The following is a 22,913-nucleotide window of genomic DNA, read 5'->3' on the forward strand; positions in this document are numbered from 1 at the left end:
AACTCGGATTTCTTGTGCTCAAACTTCTCCAAACCACTTACTACACTATTGCTAGTGCAAAAAATTAGGGAAGGTTGGCCACAAGGCCATGCATGCAATAGTTAATTTGGATTTTCCCTAGAAGAAGCAAAAAGATAGACACCTTAATGTTGTCTAGGTATTAGTTCTTTGATGAACCAAGGACTCAAAACTCAAGGACAGTCTAATTTGACTATAAAATGAAATGAACCAAATTATCATGAATAAACTACAATGTAAGTTAGTTTAACATGAGAGCTAAACAAAAGAAGGGAAGTGCTCACAATGTATGTCCTTGGTCTAGATGGTATGGTAGCCACCGTCCACCATAGGACTATCATCCCCTCTATATGCCTTTGGCTCTCAAGCTTCATCATCCAAACCATCACTAATAGTGCCTTCATCACTATCATCACTCGTGCTTGAACCATCATCATCCTTATGGATTTCATCATCTTCACTTTCACCATTATCACTCTCTTCATCACAAATGGATTCATTGTTAGGTTCATCCTCTTCGTCATGCCCATCTTCATGTGCCTCCACCCTTCTACTCTCCCCCTCATCTTGTGGGATAAAAGGACCAGGAAAGAAGACTTTTTTACCACCCAATCCGGCAAGGGCCCATTAGGGTCAATATATCTAAATTGTTGTAACACCCCCATCTACCAAAGTGTCTTACCAAAGCCTACCTTAGAAAATGGAAGTGCTACCATCCATCCCATCCATCTCAAGACAAAAAGAAAAACTCCAAAACTTAAAATACAAATCCAATAAAAGTGATCGTCTAATGTTGACACAACAGCGGAAGCTAGCTATACTCAGCGATCCTCCCATCCATCCCGTGATAAGCTCAATCAACCAAAACCTGCTAGATATCTACTCACCAGCCCCTAATAGATCACCGTAGTTTTTTCAACAACGAAAAGGGGTCAGTCAACTACACAATCAAACACGACTACAACAACAACATAATAAACCATCTAATTCAATCCTGTAACAATACAATCTCCAATTGTAATACCACGGATTTATGAGCTGTTGGATACTATATCGAGTAGGGCTTACTCTATCGAGTAAGTTAGGTTGGTATTCTGGAGTGTGCTCTGCCTGATGGATACTCGATCGAGTAAGGGTAAATCAATCGAGTACGCGGTACTCGATCCAGTACCTCAGTTACTCGATCGAGTAAGTCGGGTTATACGTATTTTTGGCCGGGTTTGATAGCAACGCATGAAAGTTATATAAAGTGAAATCGTCAGTTTCTTTTACCTTTTTACTTTATTCTAAACCTTTTTACAAAAGAAAACAAAACAATGTAATTTTTCTTCTTGCATTTGCTTTCAAATCCAAGGGCTAGAGTCGTCGGATTTTGGAGTTCTTGGTACTGTTGAGATCATCGTATTGTGGGTAAGGTCCTTGTACCATTTTTATGTCAATTCATTAGTTTTGTTTAAACCCTAATTGGGTGAATTGAGGATTATTGGGAGTATTATTGATTATATATTGTAATTGTATGATTATCTGATTCTAGGAGGTGATTTCGTAGAGGAATGCTTTTGATCCGCTGCTTGTGATTGTTGATTGGTGATTGCATTCCAGGTAGGGTTTTCTTATTCAGTTATTGTGTAAATTGTATAAGATGGTTGTTGGTTTATTAGCATTTGAATATATTGTAATTGGTTTTGGTATTGTTGATAATGTAATTGGTTGTTGTTGATTGTCTGTGGTTCGTGAGGTGCGCCCTTGGCTGAGTGAAGTCACTTGCGGGAGTGGCTTCACGCTTTTGATTCGCCCCTTGTGGTTCCCGTCACAAGGGGGATGTGCACATTAAAGAACATGGGTTATTCGCTCGATGGAGATGAGCAGGGCTTAGGTGGGAACGGGCTGCGGTCCCCCATTGGCGGTGTGGAATATCTGTTGCGATGGATATTCTGGCAGGGCTATACACTTTGGTGTGTAGTCAGATGATTGGTGATGTGACGGTGTTGGATATTGTGATTGTGTAATTGTTTGTTGTTTTATCTTATATTGTTTATACAGTAACTGACCCCGTTTAAATGTTTTGAAAACTATGGTGATCCATTCGGGGATGGTGGGCAGTTGTTTAGCAGGTATGGCTTGGATGTGCGCGGGTTAGCTAGGGATAAGTCACCACGAGTCAGCTAGTAGTCTTCTGTTGTTGTGTCATGACATTTTATTTATTTTAGTTGGTTTTGGTTTGGAACAATTGTTTCGTCTTTTCTTAGTTTTAGTTTTGATGTAAACACTTTAGATTTATTTACTTAAGGTACGTTTCTTGATGGTCACTTTTGATTACTATGCCTCGGGTAACCGAGATGGTAGCATTCTCATGCATTGGGTGGTCTTGGTAAGGCACCTTGGTGTATGGGGGTGTTACAAAGTGATATCAGAGCGGCGATTTTGGAACCTTTAACTAATGAACCTAATGAACTGAGAGAGTCAAGCTAAAATGAACCCGGGTAGTGCAAAACAGAGCCACTGAGACAGGGAAATGACATCTCCACACTGACACTGGATCAGTCCACCCAGGCTCAAAGCTCAACAACTTACAGCAACCCTGAGCAGGCAATGACCGCAATCACGCCACCCTGTCCAAGCCAAAAGTATCAATTCCAAGCCAACCACCAGCTGCCACCATGGCCAGCTGAAAAGTCCATGAACTGAGATCAAGCCACACTCCAGCCAGGGTCAAGAATTAGTCCAAGAAACAACCCCAAGAGACAGTCACATGTTGCTGAATGAAACATGCCAAAAAGCATAAAGCATACTTTCCTCTTTTGGTGAGGCAATTGTGAGGCTACTTTTAAAGTTTCCTTGCTCCGTTTTCCATCTAAATGCAAGGCACGAAACCTCACAAATAGCCTTGACTTTGGGAGTAATGTTGCAAGCCTCCAAATCCAACAACAACCTGCACACAACAAGCCAAGTACAGACTGCTTTTTGCATCAGACATAGTCTGTTTTACCCAATAACTCTTGTTTTACTAGTTTACTTTAGAATTTCCGTTTAAAAAATATTTATCTTTCAGTTGTACTTATCCTAATGACAATCCTGGCCCTTGGATGAAGACCCTACAAATTGTAAACCTAATTTTCAAGGCCTATATAAGGTACTTGAGGCTGCTGTTGAAAGACAGACTTTGATTAATGAAAAAAAAAACCCGAGAATTCTCTAAAGTATTCAAAAATCTTAATTCTTGCTGAGTCCTAGAGTTAAGTCAGGCTTAATAACATTTCCAAGTGTTGATTAAGTACCTGTGGGTGAGTCTCATTCAATCCCGTGCTTGTCGTGGGTTGTTTGATCCTCATTGTGTGTCTTGATCTTGATACTTTCTGTGCTTACTGTGATTGTGTCAAATTTAAGGCTTAAATTGTTGAACTAATTTCCTGTGCTTGATGTGGTCATTAGTTTGATAATTATATCCATTTTTTATTCCAGAAATACCAAATAAAATAGTCACATTATCTTTCCTACAGACTTGCTCAAATTCTGCCTGCTCAGTCTGTTGAGGGACTTATTAAAAATGCTTAGAAGGCTTGAAAAATCGTGAAATTTAGATCAGTGTTAGCTCATCTTTATAACAACCTTTCCACCAAATTTCATAATTTATTGAGCTTATTTGCTATTTTTACTAAATTACTAAATTTCATTGCATTACTGAGTCAGTCTGTGTTTGTGACTTTGTCAGGATTCCTTATTTCTGTCAAAGCTCCATAGTTTACACTGCAAATATAGGTTATCAGAGCTTAGGTTATAACACAATCCCATCTTGTATTATTCCTGAGTAAGAGAAAGTGAGTTCATTAACACTAACTACAACAAAAACACAAAAAACAACCCAATGAGTGAAGAGAGACTTGCTGGTATTTAGACAAGGATAGAGAATTTGGCAGGAAATGTGGATACTTTGCTCAATGCTGTCTATAATGTCATGGAAATATTTACAAACCATGACCCAAGAAGGCAACCACCACCTTTCAGAGGAAGAGGAAGGGGGAGAGGGATTGCAATGGGAGCAGGAAGGAGACAGCCACATCATGATCCATATGAAGAAGCCATCTCTGAATCAGATAACTCTAGACTGGAGGAAGGGATATATGATGCCAGAGACAAAGATGTAAAGGTAGACATTCCTGATTTCCATGGTAGTTTAAATCCTGAGGATTTGTTAGACTGTCTTAGATCTGTTGAGAGAGTCTTTGAGTTTAAAAGTTATGATGACAGAAAAGCTTTTAAAGTTGTCATCTTAAAACTCAAAGGATATGCATCTATTTGGTATGAAAGCATGAAACACCAAAGGATTAGAGATGGTAAGGAACCAATTAGATCTTGGCTTAAGTTAAAAAAGAAATTAAAAGAGAAATTTATAGCCAAAGACTATACCCAAGACATTTTTATTAAACCGACTCGGTTAAGGCAAGTCCTACAACTGTTGAGGCCTATCTTAGGAGCTTTGAACAGCTAACCCTGCAATGTGAGGTAACTGAAAAACCTGAGCAAAAGATTGCTAGGTTTGTTGAGGGTCTAGATCCTAAGATTGCTAGCAGGGTAAGGATGCAGCAGGTGTGGTCATTTGATGAAGCAGGCAACCTAGCTTTAAGAGTTGAGAAACTGGGAAAGGTGAAACCTTTAACACCCAAACTCCCAGGACAAACATTCAAACCTTATACTGGTGTTAAGATCACTGAGATACCTAAACCAACAACCCAAACCACAGAAGACAAGGGGAAGGCACATTTAACCTCAAAAGCCAATCCTGCTATGACAAGAGATAAGATAAGATGCTTCCAGTGCTAAGGGTTTCGTCACTTTAGAAAGGTCTGTCCTTCTAACAGGGCTCTTACCGTGATGGAGATTGTAGAGTGGGAAAGGGAGGGTCTCATTGAGTATGAGAAGGATGAAACTGTAGTCTCAGAAGAAACAGAAGAGGAGTCAAGCCAAGGACAAGTTGTTGCTCCCCCTGACATAGGACATAGCTTAGTCTTGTGGAGGGTTATGCACTCTCAACAGGCTCCTTTGGAAGCTGACCAGAGGTCCCTAATCTTCAGGAGCAGGTGCACAGTCCAGGGAAGGGTTTGTAACATAAAAATTGATGGAGGAAGCTGCAGTAATGTTGCTTCCACTACCTTGGTTAGTAAGCTGAGCTTGCCTACCCAGGACCACCCAAACCCATACAAGCTGAGATGGTTGATGATGCGTGTCTTTTATATAAGGTTTTTACCTCATTTCACACGCATTTCTGTACTTTTTATGTAGCATCTAACTACAAATACCCCCGAATGTTCTACTTTGGTTCGTTTTATGTAATTTGCAGGAATTGACCAAAGAGGAGCTAAATCGAGCCTAAATCCGTCCCATTTGCATGCATTTATGGAGAATGAGGAGCCGGAGTTTGGAAATCTAACACTTGGAAGACGCGTGAGCTGGATTCGGGAAGAGTTTCAAAGTCTAGCGTGCCTAATTAGCTCGATCGAATAGTTTACTACTCGATCGAATGCTTTATAGACTCAAGATTGATCGATCGAGCAGTTTAAGGAGTCAATCGAGGAGATTTTGCATGAAGTGCTCGATCGAGTGGTTTATTACCACTCGATCGAGTGGTTTGGTGTTCATTTGCTCGATCGAGTAGTTTATTTCTACCTGATCGAGTGGTTTGTCCTTCCCAAGACTTTTCCGCCTAATTATCTTATGGGCTTTTGTAATTAGTCCATAGATTAGGTTTTAGGATGGATTTTTCATATAAGAGAGAAGAGGGAGACTACGTTATTTCTTCTTCTCTTCTCACGTTCGTTTTACTCTACCTAAGACTACTGTTCTTGGATTTTTGTTCTTCCTTTGCACTTTGCTACTCGGATTTGGATTTTGCGATTGGTATTATTATTCTAATTTTATCTTTAATCTTATTTATTGCTTAAATTCCTTCCCTCTTTTAATTGTTATCATAATTGCTTTAATTCAATCCTTATTAGTTCTATCATCATGTTTAGTTTTAATTATCTATTTGTCATTATTGTTAATTCGATGGTAATGAGTAGCTAATTCCCCCTGCTAAGACTATAGGGGATCCATAATCATGAGGGAATAGTAATCGATTTATTGGGTTAATGCGGGTATAATCTCTGTTGTTTAAATGCTGCAATTAATTGTATCTGTCTGATTGAGTCGACGCGATTAGACATTTATATCTTAGTGATCCTTGACCTAGACCGAAAGGTTGGAAAGGGCGAGACTAGTAGCGAGTAATAGGGTATTGTACTGAGGGCGAAAGCTAAGCTATTTACGCTCTAGGGTGAATTAAGGACCGAAAGGTGACGTTCGTTACCCCTTAGACCGTATTTGAATTGACCTGAGACCCAGATTACTTGACTAAATGATTATGGTGAACCGTCTGTCTTAGCTGTTTCTCCTTATCTGATTAATTCCTTCCTCTTATTTTCTCTTCCTTATTCTTATTAGTTTAGAACATTACATTTAAAAACCCCCCATTTGGTTACCTTGACGAACTTAGATTAAGCTACAATTTCCTACCTCTCTGTGGATTCGACCCGACTTCCCTAGCTATATTAGTTAGAGCCAGTTGGTATTTTTGACAGGTACGCGACAGACGTGTCAAATTTTGGCGCCGTTGCCGGGGAGGTGGCGCAATTTTGTTGCTTAAATTAAGTTTGTCTCTCGTCTCAAGGAATTTATTCCTTGAGGCTGATCTCATTTCTACAAAGTTTTGATTAGTTTTGCAGGTTAGTCGTTGCTTTGAAAGTCTTTTTGCCAGGATGCCTACGATTTCTGAGCATATAGAGCCATGTGGTAGATGTGGCGAGGAAGGGCATGACCCTATTGGATGCATGGCAAGTGTAGAGCGTGTCCTTGCTTATCGGAAATACAAGCAAGGAGTTCCTTTTTCTCAATTGTATGAGGAAATAAAGAATGTCTCTGCCCCTTCTACGCCGGTCTGTGGCGGTTTCTCCTCGCAAATGAAGAAATTGCTGAATTAAAATCCTTTGTGATGAGCATGTCACAACAGTGTGATGAGAAATGCAATAGGAAAGACACGGTCATAACGAAATTGATGGACAAGTCGCGCAGTTAACACTCACGAAAGACCAAGCCGAGCCTCTACCGACATGAAATTCAGTTAGTGCAACGAATTTACAAGTTGGCTTTACTTATGAAGAGCCAAAAGTACCAGAAGACGGGGTTTCAACAGCTGAAGATACCCCGGAGGATGATTTGGATGAGTTTTTAGCCGAAATGCTTGTCTGCGTGTCTTTGAAGACACTCGATCGAAAGTGATTTATCTACTCGATCGAGTGAATTAATTCATCCTATCACTCGATCGAGTGAAAATACTGGTCGATCAAGTAGTGTAGAATTTGATGTTGGTCGATCGAGTGATATTCTTACTCGATCGAGTAAGTTTGCTGAAGAAATCACCGATCAAGTGATAAACTGGTCGATCGAGTGAAACAGAAGAAGAGAATGGTCGATCGAGTGATAAAAGTACTCGATCGAGTACCAGAAGTGGCGGAGACCCTATTTTACTATCTCGATTCGCTACCGTGTCATCTTCCCTGCTTTGTGGACACGTCACGCATTGATAAAGGTAAAGAAAAAGTTGCGGGTACACTCATTGCTACCAGGGTGCCCTTCCCAGGTCGTCCCGAAGGACGCAAAGATCGAGCAACGAGACGGTAAGTGTGTGGACATCTTGAAGAACCTCCTGTAACCGTCCCTTTTTCCGAACTTGTTACTCGGTACCTACTTATGCTAAGTTTATGAAAGACATTGTGACGCGTAAGAGAAATTTAAGCGAGTTTGAGACGATTTCATTTATGGAAGAGTCTAGTAATTTGCTTTTAAATAAGGGTCCACCTAAAATGAAAGACCCGGGTAGCTTTTCTATTACTTGTATTATAGGCAACATGGTTATTGATAAGGCCCTCTGCGATTTAGGAGCCAGTGTTAGCGTCATGCCCGTTCGTCTGCAAGCCCGAACATGAGTCATTTTAAAGTGACTAACATTACCCTACAGATGGTTGATAGATCTGTTAGGAAGCCCTTAGGTGTCTTAGAGGACGTGCTTGTGAAAATAGGCAAGCTCTTTATTCCAGTGGATTTCATTGTTTTAGATATAGTGAGGACACCCCGGACCCAAATTATCTTAGGAAGACCATTCCTTTGTACAGCTGGGGCCGTTATTGATGTCAAACAAGGGCGTTTGACTCTTGCGATGAGGGGATGACGCGATCACTTTCAGTCTGTCTAGCACTTTAGCTCGGCCAATGATAGAGGATACCTGTTATTCGGTTGATACTATTGATGAGTCTATTTATGACTTCGGTGGGTTCTTTTATGAAGGACCCACTAGAAGCCCTTATGCTTTTTGATGAGTGTGCAGATAGCCCAGACGACGATGACGCTGCATTGGATTTGCTTGTTGATGATTTGGATGAGCATGAGGGAGAGCAAGTGGAACAAATGATTAGCACTCTTTGCTCCATTGAGGTAAAGGTACTAGGAACTTAAGCCTCTCCCTTCTCATCTTAAATATGTTTTCTTAGACGATACAGAGCAATATCCGGTCATTGTTAGTGCCAAGCTTAATGATGATGATGACTTCTTTGTTAGTTTGACTTAAGAAAAACAGGAAAGCAATGGGCTATTCTTTGGACGATATTAAGGGGATTAGTCCCGATATTTGTATGCACGGGATAGAGCTGGAGGAAGATCACAAACCTTGCGAGACATGTGGTCGGTGTGGTGAACCGGAAGATGCGGGATGTTGTGATGGCTGAGGTAATGAAGCTGCTAGATGCAGGTATTATTTATTCTGTTGGTAATTCCAAATGGGTAAGTCCAGTACAGGTGGTCCCGAAGAAAGGAGGGACAAATGTTGTTAAGAATGAAAAGAATGAATTAATACCTACTCGAGTAGTGACTGGTTGGCGGATGTGTATAGATTACAGACAGCTCAACGCCGCCACCAAGAAAGATCACTTCCCCCTTCCTTTTATTGATCAAATGGTAGAAAGGTTAGCTTCTCATAAATTTTTCTGCTATTTAGACGGGTATTCAGGGTTCTTTCAGATCCCTATCCACCCAGACGATCAGGCTAAGACTACATTTACTTGTCCTCAGGGCGTTTTTGCTTATCGCAGGATGCCTTTTGGTTTGTGTAATGCCTCTGCCACCTTTCAAAGGTTCATGATGGGGATATTTTCAGAGTATATTGAGTCTATCATGGAAGTTTTTATGGACGATTTCAGTGTATATGGAAGAGATTTTTCTAACTGTCTGTCTAACCTTGAGAAAGTGTTGCAGCGCTGTATTGAGCTTAACCTTGTGCTGAACTGGGAGAAGTGCCACTTTATGGTCAATGAGGGAGTTGTCTTAGGGCACTTAGTTTCTGATAGGGGAATAGAAGTTGATAAAGCAAAGGTGGAAGTGATTCAGCAATTACCACCTCTTGTCAATGTTAAGGGGGTGAGGAGTTTCCTTGGTCACGCTGGCTTTTATCGCCGGTTCATCAAGGACTTCTCAAAGATTGCTAAACCACTTAAACAGTTGCTACTTAAGGATGCCCCTTTTGTGTTTACTGATGATTGTCTTTTCACTTTTAACAAAGTTAAAGCGAGGCTTTAGTCTCTGCGCCGATCATACTGACCTTCCGATTGGGACTTGCTAGTTTGAGATTATGTGTGATGCGAGTGACTATGCACTAGGAGCGGTGCTAGGCCAAAGGAAAGACAAGGCTTTGAATGCTATCTACTATGCGAGCCGAACTCTGGATGAGGCTCAAGTGACGTACACTACCACTGAGAAAGAGCCGCCAATGTAGTTTATGCCTTAGAGAAGTTTCGTACTTATTTAATTGGGTCAGAAGTCACTGTTTTTACTGACCATACAGCTTTGAGGCATCTCCTTCCTAAGAAGGAGGCTAAACCACGGCTACTGAGATGGATACTCTTCCATCGGGAGTTTGATTTGCAGATTAAGGATAAGAAAGGAGTGAAAACGTTGTAGTTTGATCACTTGTCGCGATGCGACAAGAAGGGTAAGATTCTCTACCTATTGATGATTCTTTTCCTGACGATACTTTAATTGCTGTTATATCATCTATTGTTAACCAAGAACCTTGGTATGCAGATATAGCTAACTTCGTTGTCGGTGGCAAGTCGCCGCCCCGACCTTTCTCATCGCCAGAGGAAGCGTTTTCAGATAACGCTAAGCGATATACAGGATGATCCTTACTTGTTTAAGGAATGTGCAGACGGTCTCTACAGACGGTGTATTCCACAGTGGGAGAACAAAGTAGTCCTGGAGGGCTGTCACTCCTCTTCATATGGTGGTCACCACGGTCCATCGCGTACCGTGGCTAAGGTACTTCGATCTGGTTTTTCTTGGCCTTCTTTGTTCCGACGCTAAGTCTTTTGTTTCACTTGTGATGCTTGCCAACGATCGGGGAACATTTCAAAGAGACATGAGATGCCACAAAACGGCATCTTAGAGGTTGAGGTCTTCGATGTTTGGGGCATTGATTTCCAAGGACCGTTCCCATCCGATAAAGGTAATGTGAGGTATATCTTAGTGGTCAGTAGACTATGTGTCAAAATGGGTTGAGGCAATTGCCTCACCCCATTGTGATGCTAAGACCGTGATAAAGATGTTTAAAAGATCATATTCCCCGATTTGGTGTCCCTAGGGTCGTCATTAGTGATGGGGAATGCATTTTAAAGAAAAGAAACTCACTTCTATTCTGTCTAAAGTTGGTGTCCAACACAGGCGAGGTTTGGGGTATCATCCTCAAACTAGTGGTCGAGTTGAGGTCTCCAATCGTGAGTGAAAGAGATCTTGTCTAAGGTAGTTTCTAAATCACGGAAAGACTGGAGTCTTAAGTTAGATGACACATTATGGGCCTCTGAATCGCCTTTAAGACATCAATTGGTGCATCACCTTATAGGCTAGTTTATGGGAAATCGTGTCACTTGCCTGTTGAATTGGAATGTAAGGCTTGGTGGGCAATTCATGAGCTTAACTATGATCCTAAGTTGTGTGGTCAGAATCGTCTTTTGCAGCTAGATGAGTTGGAAGAGTTTAGGCTTAATGCCTATGATAGCTCGCGCATTTACAAAGAAAAGACGAAGAGATGGCATGACAAGAGAATTCTACCTCGGGAGTTTCATGTTGGGTAAAGGTGTCTGCTATTTAATGCCCGATTGAGATTATTTCTGGCAAATCAAGTCCGGTGGAGTGGTCCTTATACGGTGACAAATTTGTTACCAAATTTGGATCCGTGGAGCTCGAAGATTCCGAAGGTCATAGGTTCAAAGTGAATGGCCAATATGTGAAGCATTACCACGAGGCGAATGAAACAGACAATCGTGTTGAAGTCTTGTATTTCGACACGCTTGACGCCTGATCATTTGATGCCGAGAAAGGTCGTGCGGGACCTCATAAACCAGCGCTCTCGGGAGGCAGCCCTGATTGTTTTATTGTACTTTTGTTGAACTATTTATTTTTCTTTAGCTTTATGTTGAACTTTAGACGCTATTTTACGAACTCTTTATGCTTCCGTGCCTTGAAATGCGTGTTTTCTGAGGTTACTTCACTCGATCGAGTAGTTTTCTACTCGATCGAGCTCTTTTTGAGGTATTTGTCAGTCGATCGAGTTGTATTTTTACTCGATCGACCAAAGCAGAAAACGCATCCACTCGATCGAGCTGTTTTCTACTCGATCGAGTTCTTCCTTTGATTCACTCGAGCGAGCTGTTCCAAGTTGCTCGATCGAGTAGTTATGTCTTCCACCCCGATTTACGTCTATGGAACTATTGTTTGACTTTCTTTGACCTCCCATGTTCATGGTCGGTTTGGGGAGGTCCCTCCTTATGACGTTTTGTAAGTTTTCCGACTCCACTTCTCCTTTTCCCTTTAGTTTGCATTTCTTTCCCTATTTTTAGTACAATGAGGGTATTGTACGGTTTGGTTTGGGGAGGTATGCATCCATATATGTGTCTGCATGTTTTCTTGCATTTCTGCTTGCACGTTTATTTATTTCCGCATGCATTGTTGCTTTAATTAATTCAAAAATCATAAAAATTCAAAAAATTTAGCAAAATTTCAAAAATTCAAAAAATTCACGTTTAATTTGAGTCGGGACGTTTGAACTTTGACGCTACATTGAATCTTTACTTGAGCCTTGCATACTCTTGACATTTAGTTGGCGTGATTATGTGCATAATCTACGAGTTTTTGTTTCTCTCTTATCTGATCAAATAGACTTGATTCATTATGTCGGCAAGCTACATTACATTCTGAGGTTAGAACTTTATAAACTGGTGACATTCATGACCGGTTTCATTTAGGATGTGAGTAGTACTCTCTTTAAGGCATGTAACATCAATTTGCATAAGCATGAGTCTAGTCTTCTTAATACCTGTATGCATTCGGTCTGTGGATGGTGACACATGTTAGGAGAGGCAGTTCCCTTTTACTTCATTCGACCCATGAGCTCCACATAGCCAAATTGCCTTTTTGTCCTTTTAACTACTTTCTATAATACTTCCTACCCTAGCCGAGCTAGTGACGAGTAGTTTTTGGGATGTTTTATTGCAATATGGTTATTTTATCTGATTTCAGAAGATGGTGGAAGAATTGAAGGGAATGAAAAGAAAAGAAAAAAAAAATGGAATGAAAAAGAAAAAAAAAGAGAACGAAAATGAAAAAAAGAAGAAAAAGGCGGAATAAGAAGAAAAAAAAAAGAAAAAATCATATGAAAGAAAAAGAAATTGGATAATGACTTTCACTCCCATGTTTCACTTATATCTTATGGGGAGTAGACGAGTTTTTGGTGTTTTGTGAGTTTAGTGCATAGTTTCTGCACCATTTCATCTTGTTATATTGAGTACAAAGTTGGGATGCAGTTTATGTTTGGATCCGTTGTTGCTAGCCTGGCTATTAACTCCACATATCCAAATTCATCTAAGCCCCTTCTTACCCATTACCTCACTTACCCAAATGTAAGTCCTCGGCATGTGTCTTGGTCATTTGTATGGTTGGAATGCATATGTGCGGTTGTAGAGACTTTATTCATGTTAACTGCATGCATGCTCTTATAAGGTCGAGTTAGGTGAGTGTCTTACTTCTTTCTATCTCTCACATATATACTTACCTTGTGCCTAATTTTGAGTGACGAGCGGCCCGTGAGAGTCCGACATCTTTTGAGTCTTGCAAGGTCGACAGTTCAGTAAGTTTGAAACATTGATTTAACTCGTTTGCACTCCTCACTTGCCACTTTGTCAGCTGTTGCATTAAATTGGTTCTAGTGGGTGATTTGTAGCTGATGCGTTGGTCCCGTCCCATTGTCTATTCTTAGTTGCATTCATATTTTCTTGGGGACAAGCAAAGGTTTGGTTTGGGGAGATTTGATGCGTGTCTTTTATATAAGGTTTTACCTCATTTTCACACGCATTTCTGTACTTTTTATGTAGCATCTAGCTACAAATACCCCCGAATGTTCTACTTTGGTTCGTTTTATGTAATTTGCAGGAATTGACCAAAGAGGAGCTAAATCGAGCCTAAATCCGTCCCATTTGCATGCATTTATGGAGAATGAGGAGCCGGAGTTTGGAAATATAACACTTGGAAGACGCGTGAGCTGGATTCGGGAAGGGTTTCAAAGTCTAGCGTGCCTAATTAGCTCGATCGAATAGTTTACTACTCGATCGAATGCTTTATATACTCAAGATTGATCGATCGAGCAGTTTAAGAAGTCAATCGAGGAGATTTTGCATGAATTGCTCGATCGAGTGGTTTATTACCACTCGATCGAGTGGTTTGGTGTTCATTTGCTCGATCGAGTAGTTTATTTCTACTCGATCGAGTGGTTTGTCCTTCCCAAGACTTTTTCCGCCTAATTATCTTATGGGCTCTTGTAATTAGTCCATAGATTAGGTTTTAACATGGATTTTTCGTATAAGAGAGAAGAGGGGGACTACGTTATTTCTTCTTCTCTTCTCACGTTCGTTTTACTCTACCTAAGACTACTGTTCTTGGATTTTTGTTCTTCCTTTACACTTTGCTACTCGGATTTGGATTTTGCGATTGGTATTATTATTCTACTTTTATCTTTAATCTTATTTATTGCTTAAATTCCTTCCCTCTTTTAATTGTTATCATAATTGCTTTAATTCAATCCTTATTAGTTCTATCATCATGTTTAGTTTTAATTATCTATTTGTCATTATTGTTAATTCGATGGTAATGAGTAGCTAATTCCCCCCTGATAAGACTATAGGGGATCCATAATCATGAGGGAATAGTAATCGATTTATTGGGTTAATGCGGGTATAATCTCTGTTGTTTAAATGCTGCAATTAATTGTATCTGTCTGATTGAGTCGACGCGATTAGACATTTATATCTTAGTGATCCTTGACCTGGACCGAAAGGTTGGAAAGGGCGAGACTAGTAGCGAGCAATAGGGTATTGTAGTGAGGGCGAAAGCTAAGCTATTTATGCTCTAGGGTGAATTAAGGACCAAAAGCTGACGTTCGTTACCCCTTAGACCGTATTTGCATTGACCTGAGACCTAGATTACTTGACTAAATGATTATGGTGAACCGTCTGTCTTAGGTGTTTCTCCTTATCTGATTAATTTCTTTCTCTTATTTTCTCTTCCTTATTCTTATTAGTTTAGAACATTATATTTAAAAACCCCCCATTTGGTTACCTTGACGAACTTAGATTAAGCTACAATTTCCTACCTCTCTGTGGATTCGACCCGACTTCCCTAGCTATATTAGTTAGAGCCAGTTGGTATTTTTGACAGGTACGCGACATACGTGTCAGTTGACCAAAGGGTCAGAGGTGAGAGTTGACTGATACTGTCGTTTCGTACCAAAAATAAAATACCTAAGTACAACTAACAGAAGTCAGCGGTAAGTAGGGTCGATCTCCACAGGGAGGCGGTGTACTATCTATTTGTCTATTCTATCCGTCTAAATGTCACAATTGGGGGTTTTGAATTGATTTAACTAAATAGAGACTAAAGCGAGGGAAAAAGATGAGAGAAATTAACAATAAGAGAAAGGGAGTATGCTAGGAGTCGGTCCACCGTGGCAGCTATCAGATCTTATATTATCGAGAATACTAAGGCGATTAGACTATTGATAAGAAGAGCCATGGTCGTCACCTTTCGGTCCTTGAACCGCCCTAGAGCGTAAACAGCTTAACTTTCGCCCTCACTGCTATACCCTATTGTAATTAAGCAAGCCTTCCCTTCCAATCTTTCGATCTAGGTCGGGGTTAACTAGATTTATGGTCTCCTGCATGCATTCATTCGACCGGATAACAGTTAAATTGCCTAATACAATTCTTATCATGGGCTAATCTATTTAATACAATTAAAGCATGCTACCACGGCTTCCCTAATCCTAACATACTAGGGGGAATTAGCTATGCATAATTAAAGGGAAACGAGAAATAAAGAAGAAGAAATAAACATAAATAAACAAGAAGAAAAGAGGAGAAAGAGTTAATACTCAATTATTGATCCGAAAATGAGAGAATAAAAGTAATGTGATAGCAAAGATAGGGAGAAGAGTAGCGTCTGGTGATCCCCCAATGATTACAAATGACAACCTTTACTCCTATTTATAAGAAAATAGGAATAGGATTAAACCTAATGACGGAATTAGAGCTAAAAAGCCCAACCCGTAGCAAAGTCCACTCGATCGAGTGGATTGAAACCACTCGATCGAGCAAACCCAGCAAGAAACTGCTCGATCGACTAATAATGTCCTCGATCGAGTGGAACTGGACTTCAGCAGCTCATCATTCTCGTTAGTTTGACTTGACTTGTCCTTTTAGCTCCCGAAACACCTTCACGCATCCCAAGACAGCAATATTTCCCGCTCCAAATCATCTCTTCCTCCAAATGCATGCTAAATGAGCGGTAAAAGGCTTGATTCTACTACTTTTGGATTCATTCCTGCAATTAAGACGAAATACACCAAAGTAGCATATTCGGGGCATTTCGTAGCATAAAACCACGATAAAAGCATAGAAATACGTGCATAAAATAGGCTAAAAAGACTATATAAAATGCACGTATCATTGACAAACAGTGCATTGTGTCATTCTCCATTGGGAAGGTGTACAAGGATGAAGTAATATGTGATGTAGTGCCCATGGATGCCTGTCATCATTTATTGGGAAGACCATGTGAATTTGACCGGAACACTACTCATCAAGGCATGGACAACACTTACAGTTTTAAGCACAATGGCAAGAAAGTCGTCTTGACACCCTTGCCACCAAACCAGAGAAACTATGGGAGTCCCAACATGCCCGCGGAGATGAATGGTGTATTATTTCTATCAGAAGTAGCTATGGTAAAAGAAATCAAGCAAGAACAACCTATAGTGGTTATGCTGTCAAAGCAAGTTCAGAAAGAAGAGAGCAATGAGGTTCCTGCAGAAGTTAAACCACTGAATCAGAAGTACATGGAAGTTTTTCCAGCTGAGTTGCCAAGTGGGTTACCCCCACTGAGAGGGATTGAACATCACATTGACCTGGTGCCCGGTTCTGTGCTGCCTAACAGACCAGCTTATAGATGTGATCCCACTATAACCAGAGAGCTGCAATACCAAATTGAAGAACTGATGGCCAAGGGATTTGTGAGGGAATCACTGAGTCAATGTGCAGTGCCTGCCTTGCTAGTACCAAAGAAAGATGGGACTTGGAGGATGTGTACTGACAGTAGAGCGATCAATAACATTACTGTAAATTATAGGTTTCCCATCCCAAGATTGGATGATATGTTGGATGAGCTTAGTGGAGCCACTGTCTTCTCAAAGATAGATCTCAGACAGGGTTACCATCAAGTCAGGATCAGGGAGGGAGATGAGTGGAAAATTGCATTCAAGACTAAGCATGGCCTCTATGAGTGGATGGTTATGCCATTTGGGCTCTCTAATGCCCCTAGCAAATTCATGAGGTTGATGACAGAGGTACTGAGTCCATGTTTGGGCAAAATTTGTTGTAGTTTACTTTGATGACATTTTGATATCGCAGCGTGACTCTTCGAACATCTCAAGCATCTTGAAGCTGTGTTCAACATCCTTAAGGAACAGAAACTCTTTGGCAAGTTAGAGAAGTGCACTTTTATAGTTAAGGAAGTGGCCTTGGGTACATTGTATCTGGGAGGGTGTAGATACCCAGTTTCTGCACCTCCCAAAAACCACCCGATGATGATCGAACTATAACGTGTTTTTGATATGCGTGCGTGTATTGGCTATACATCAGACGGTTTAATGCACTACTCGGATATGAAAAATGATTTCATAAATGATTTTCTAACTTCATTTGCATTAAAATGACACTATTTAGAGTTAAAACCTTCTTCAGACCTAAAACCGACTCAGAAACCCGCAACTCGAGTAAACCTGAGTCAACCCAAATCCCGAATGTCAAAAATATTCCATGAATGTCTTTATCATGTCATTTCCATTAAAATGACCCTATTTAGAGTCTAAACCAACACCGGGCAAAAAACCGACTCGAAATTCAAATACCGACTCACACGGGTCAAACCCGAGTCAAGCACACAAAACACCCACCTCAAGTAACACCCAAAATCATCTTATTAGATGCCCATATTGTTACACGACAACTTATATGAATACCACATATCAAACAAACCAAACAAGGGATAGAGCAAAGGCCACGTCCAAATTGAAAAGGACAATACACCCATTTGTATCACAAGGTAGCTCGCGCCTCTTTAGTTTGTCTGCTTAGCCTCTAAACAAACTCAACCGACCTACCATCCCACATTTCTCTATAAATACCACCCTTCACAAACCAAAAAACTCACGCGAGAGTCCGCCCCCTCCTTCTCCCTTAAACTTCTAGACCCGACTTCTTAAGTCACAAAATCGACACGCGTATACGACCTACCGATCGTAAACACAAGCCTTATACATTTTGTTTGGTACCGTCTCCGTGCATTCGACCGACCCATTTGACCAACTCAATTCATCAATTAACATGTTCTAATTAACATATTTTCAACATATTTTCAAAACAAAATCCTTTTCTAAGGCACTCTTTTAAACTTTTTTGATCGCGATTAGTCACAACGAGAAAACCGTCTCTAAAGTCGTCTACTTCGCAAACATCAAATACACGTAAGTTTGAGGGTGTAAATATCTCATTTATTTCATGTCCTTTACTGTTTTTATGAGTTCATATGCATGAACAATGCATAACACGATTCAAATATAGGTTAGACGAGCCAAAACCGAGTTTTGGCCCGAGACAGGATCCCTTTGCTATACAAAGAGGCTCGCGCCTCTTGTGGGTTCTCGGGTCAGACTCAAACGTGTTTGTTCTCGTCTTTCCTCTTTATTTCATTTCTTATTTGCAATCGGTTTTTACCATTTAAAATGTTTCAAATCGTTTTTATGACAAACTTTTTAGCCATAAATTATAACCACCCTTGGTTCCATATACCATGACGGTTTAATCCGTGACTCGGTGATATTAATTGGTTAATTACATTTTAAAGGAAATTCTTTTCTTTTATTTACCATTTTAATTCATTTTTATGATAAACATATTTTGACCATTACAAAAATCATCCTTGGTTCTTTATATCATGACGGTTTATTCCGTAACTCGATGATATTATTGGTTAATTACGGGTATTTTAACACCCTTTTTCTTTATTTAGCATTTTTCTCATTCATTTACATTTGCAAACATATTAGTCATAATTCATAATTATCCTTGGTTCCTTATACCATGTCGGTTTAATCCGGGTACGATGATTAACTTGACTAATTACAAAGAAATGAACTTAACATAATTAGTTCAAATCAAACATTTTATATTTTTATTTGTAAACCATGCTTTTCAAACTTGCAAATCCGACAACGGCTATTACTAACACAATAGTAATTATTCCGAGTCATGCAAGTCATATTTGCAATCATTCGTCACAAATACGATTTTTACGTAACCTTCCAACAACGTTTTAAACAACCTTTTTAAAACCAGGGGATTTTTCTTAGTTCAGCTCATGGCTCGCGTCCCAAGGCCTTCTATTTTCATATTTTAAAACCAGGGCAGAGCCCCTTCCGTCGCCAATAGGCTCGCGCCCCAATGGGGCTTCCGGAACTGATTCGTTTAGTTTTGGTACTTGTCTAGGACGATATCGATTACGGTTAACCCGAATACATGACAGATCAGATTGACAAGTTTGCGTTTTTACACTTTGTCATTTAACACCCTTTTTCAAATAAATGGATCGTGTTAAGCATCATAATCCGATTTGGTAAATTGATGTTTAATTTCCGTTTTGACATGCAAATCAATCTAAATCCAACTTGACATCTTATGCTTGATATTTGGATTAACAAACCGACTTAGGAAATTTTCACATGTTAGGTTAAGACTTTTGGATGTGCATTCATGCATTTACACCGTTTTATCAACTTTTGCACTTAAACAACCATGATCGATCAGTAGAGGCCGCTAACGCATGCGGGATTGGGTGTCCGATTAAAGGGCTTCCCAATATGTACCCTCACCCCTTACTCAGAACCTTTGGATAGTGGATGGCCTTATCCAGGGCGTACGAGAGTCATTTTAGGCATAAAATGCTAAAAGGGGGACGAGTCCTTATCTTTAGTACCTATGTCAAACACCGTTTTTTGCCTTAATTGACCTAGGTATAAAGTGGATTCGAATGGGTTCCAAGCATCCCACAAATGCTTGGTGGCAACTCCGAATATCTCTGCATCGTTTTGAGATCTTTACCGAGACGAAACCGACCGATCTAAAATGATCCGGTCAAAATTTTTTTTACGCCGCCGAGCGTGGCTTTAAAAATACTGCTGCATGTCCACAGATTGGCTTGGCGTGAAGGTGGCCCGTGACCGCAGATCGGCTTGTGGCCCAAATCCACAGACCGGCCTGTGGCCCATGTCCACAGATTGGCGACTCCGCTGGGGACAACTAGGACACTTGTGTCTTTGTGATCCTTAGAGGTGAAACTCGAACGAGGTCGTGGTTAAAGTGCATTAATTGATATTACGGTCATAAGTCGGGCTCCTAGTCCGGGCCCACAACCTAACCCTTTTCGACCAATTGGCTTGTGTCGTCAGCGTGAGTTTTCTCATCCCCGCGTTTCGAATCCCGATTGAGTCAAGCATACCGTTGACGTTACACATTTCTGTTTCGTCAAAGAGCTTTCATCACCTTCGAGCACGAGGCTAGGGCACCCTCCTTCCACATTTTGTTTGGATTGGTATCCCTCTCGCAAATCGGGGTTTGATTGCTTGGTGTGTAACCCACCCTCTAAGCCAAAACCCGAGTCAGCATTATGCATAATATAATGAAATGCGAGTGCTTATGTGTTATGTGATCATAAGTCCTTCCGTGTGATTTTCAAAAACACCCTTTTTCATGCCGTTATAATGGCCTTCAAACCTCGGTCTTTCGGCGACCGTTGCACGCCTTTTTAGGTCGTCGTAATGACGATTTTCAAACCCGGTTTTTACAACCGTTTCAAAGCACCTTTTTATGCCATCCTAATGACGACTTTCAAAACCGGTTTCCTACAACCATTTCAAAAACACTTTTTGCGCCGTTATAATGTCCGTTTCAAACCTCGGTCTTTCGCCGACCGTTGCACGCCTGTTTAGGCCGTCGTAATGACGATTTTCAACCCCGGTTTTTACAACCATTTCAAAGCACCTTTTTATGCCGATATAATGGCCATTTCAAAACCCGGTTTTCATAACCATTTCAAACACACCCTTTCATGCCGTCGTAATGACGATTTCAAACCTTGGTTTTCACAAAACATTTCAAAATACCCTATTGCGTCTTCATAATGGCCATTTCAAACTTCGGTCTTTCGCCGACCGTTGCATTCTCAAAGCGCCCTTTTTACACCGTCATAATGACGAAATCGATCCTCGAATTTTCAAAACTCGAAGTCAATTTCCAAACAAAAACGTTTTTTTTTAAAAACTGTCGGAATGACGATTTCAACCCGTGCAACTTTCCAAATTTCAAATCTCGTTTTCGAAATCAAATTTGGCTTTGCTAAGCCGTCGTAATGACGATTTCAATTCTCACACTTTTCGATTTCCATACCATCTTTCAAAGGTTAAAACGATTTTCCAACCCGTCGTAATGATGAATTTAATCCTCACAATTTCCAATTTTAAATTATTTGAAAACAATATTAAACGTTTTCAAATTTCAATTCAAAAATCAAATCTTTGAAAACAAATTTAACCGTTTTCAAATTTCAATTCAAAATCAAATCTTTGAAAACAAATTTAATCGTTTTCAAATTTCAATTCAAAATCAAATCTTTGAAAACAAATTTAACTGGTTTCAAATTTCAAATTCAAAATCTATCATTTGAAAACAAATTTAACCGTTTTCAAATTTTAATTCAAAATCAAATCTTTGAAAACAAATTTAACCGTTTTCAAATTTCAAATCCAACTTCAAACCATTTGAAAACAAAATTTAACCGTTTCAAATTTCAATTCAAAATCAAATCCTTGAAAACCAATTTAACCGTTTTCAAATTTCCAATCTAATTTCAAACCATTTGAAAACAAATTTAACCGTTTTCAGAATTCAAATTCAAAATCGAATCTTTGAAAACAAATTTAACCGTTTTCATGGCCATTGTGATGACAATTCCAAATTCTTCAATTCTCGATTTTCAAATCCATTAATTCGGAATTTCAAAAACCTTCTCTGGAAACAATACATCTTTTTTTCGAGCCGACTCAAACTCAAACCGTCTTTTGAAAACAAACCTAAGACAACCCTTTCAACTGGCCGACCTTTTAAAGATCCCTACTCTTTGGAAGGCGTCCATAAAACGACAAATGAATCTTTTTGAAAATTTCTATTTTCGAAAATTTCAATCCACCTTTTTGATTCAGCCTCGAGTCGTTAAGAGTCCAGTCGATTTCAAGTCAAGTCGTCTAGATAACATCGAGTCTCCGCCGAAGTTAGTACCTATCTTCAGGTCCAGGTCATGTCACTTAATTGTCGAGACATCTTCAAGGGCGTTAGTTGAGTCAAAACCTCTTGGGTATTAAACCCATGTTTTCCCTACATTACGGGTCAAAGGTCAAGTTTTTGTACATGTCTTGTCTAATGGCGTTACGCCAGCAACAAACTTCCAAATCCCGTCAGAATTCATCCGTCTAGGCATCACTATGCCAAAGGCGACACTCGAGTCTAAGTTCAAAGTCATGCACCAAGAGTTCAAACACAAGAGGTTATTTACGATCTTTAATGAACTCATAACCTAGTCACACTGTCGCATCTTCACGACATAACTGCCTTTTGTACATGCGTGTCGCACTTGCCTTTGTTTGTGAAATACCTTGCCAAGACAAGTTATAACGCCTATCGTTATGTCATTAGGAATCCCTTGGGTGCCATCGATCATCAACCAGAAACTCAAGAAGCTGATCAATCTGCATCCGCCACGACTTCTGCCGAAACCAACAACATGGTCCTTCGACTCCTAGCTACCGTGGAAAACTTGAGCACTCGTCTCTCCCAAGTTGAGGACAAAATGATAACTGAGAATTTTCCCTCTTCTGATATTGGGCAAAGGGCTAAGCTCCTTGAAAGCCGGCTACTTACCATCGACAAAACCAAAACCAAACAACCTCATAGGTCATTCCCTGATTTGGGTATGCCTTATGCCACAGCCATGGAAAGGCTTATCTCTAAAGAAAAGCTCAAACTGATTGGTCCAACTCCAGACCCTCTACCAAACAAGCGAGGATGTAGATGGGACAGAAAACTATTTTGTCAATATCACCA

General features: G+C 40.1%; 1 protein-coding gene across 1 annotated transcript; it reads left to right on the top strand.

Annotated features, from left to right (window-relative positions):
- Positions 1-4,890: 4,890 nt before the first annotated feature.
- On the top strand, positions 4,891-17,047 carry LOC141639914 (uncharacterized; the record flags this gene model as incomplete). The annotated part of the gene is made up of 2 exons (XM_074448892.1): positions 4,891-5,172; positions 16,163-17,047. Coding segments are annotated over exons 1-2 (1,167 nt in total), but the record flags the coding sequence as incomplete, so codon positions are not given.
- Positions 17,048-22,913: the final 5,866 nt, after the last annotated feature.

This window comes from Silene latifolia, unplaced genomic scaffold, assembly GCF_048544455.1.
Source record: "Silene latifolia isolate original U9 population unplaced genomic scaffold, ASM4854445v1 scaffold_604, whole genome shotgun sequence".
NCBI classification, from domain to species: Eukaryota; Viridiplantae; Streptophyta; class Magnoliopsida; order Caryophyllales; family Caryophyllaceae; genus Silene; species Silene latifolia.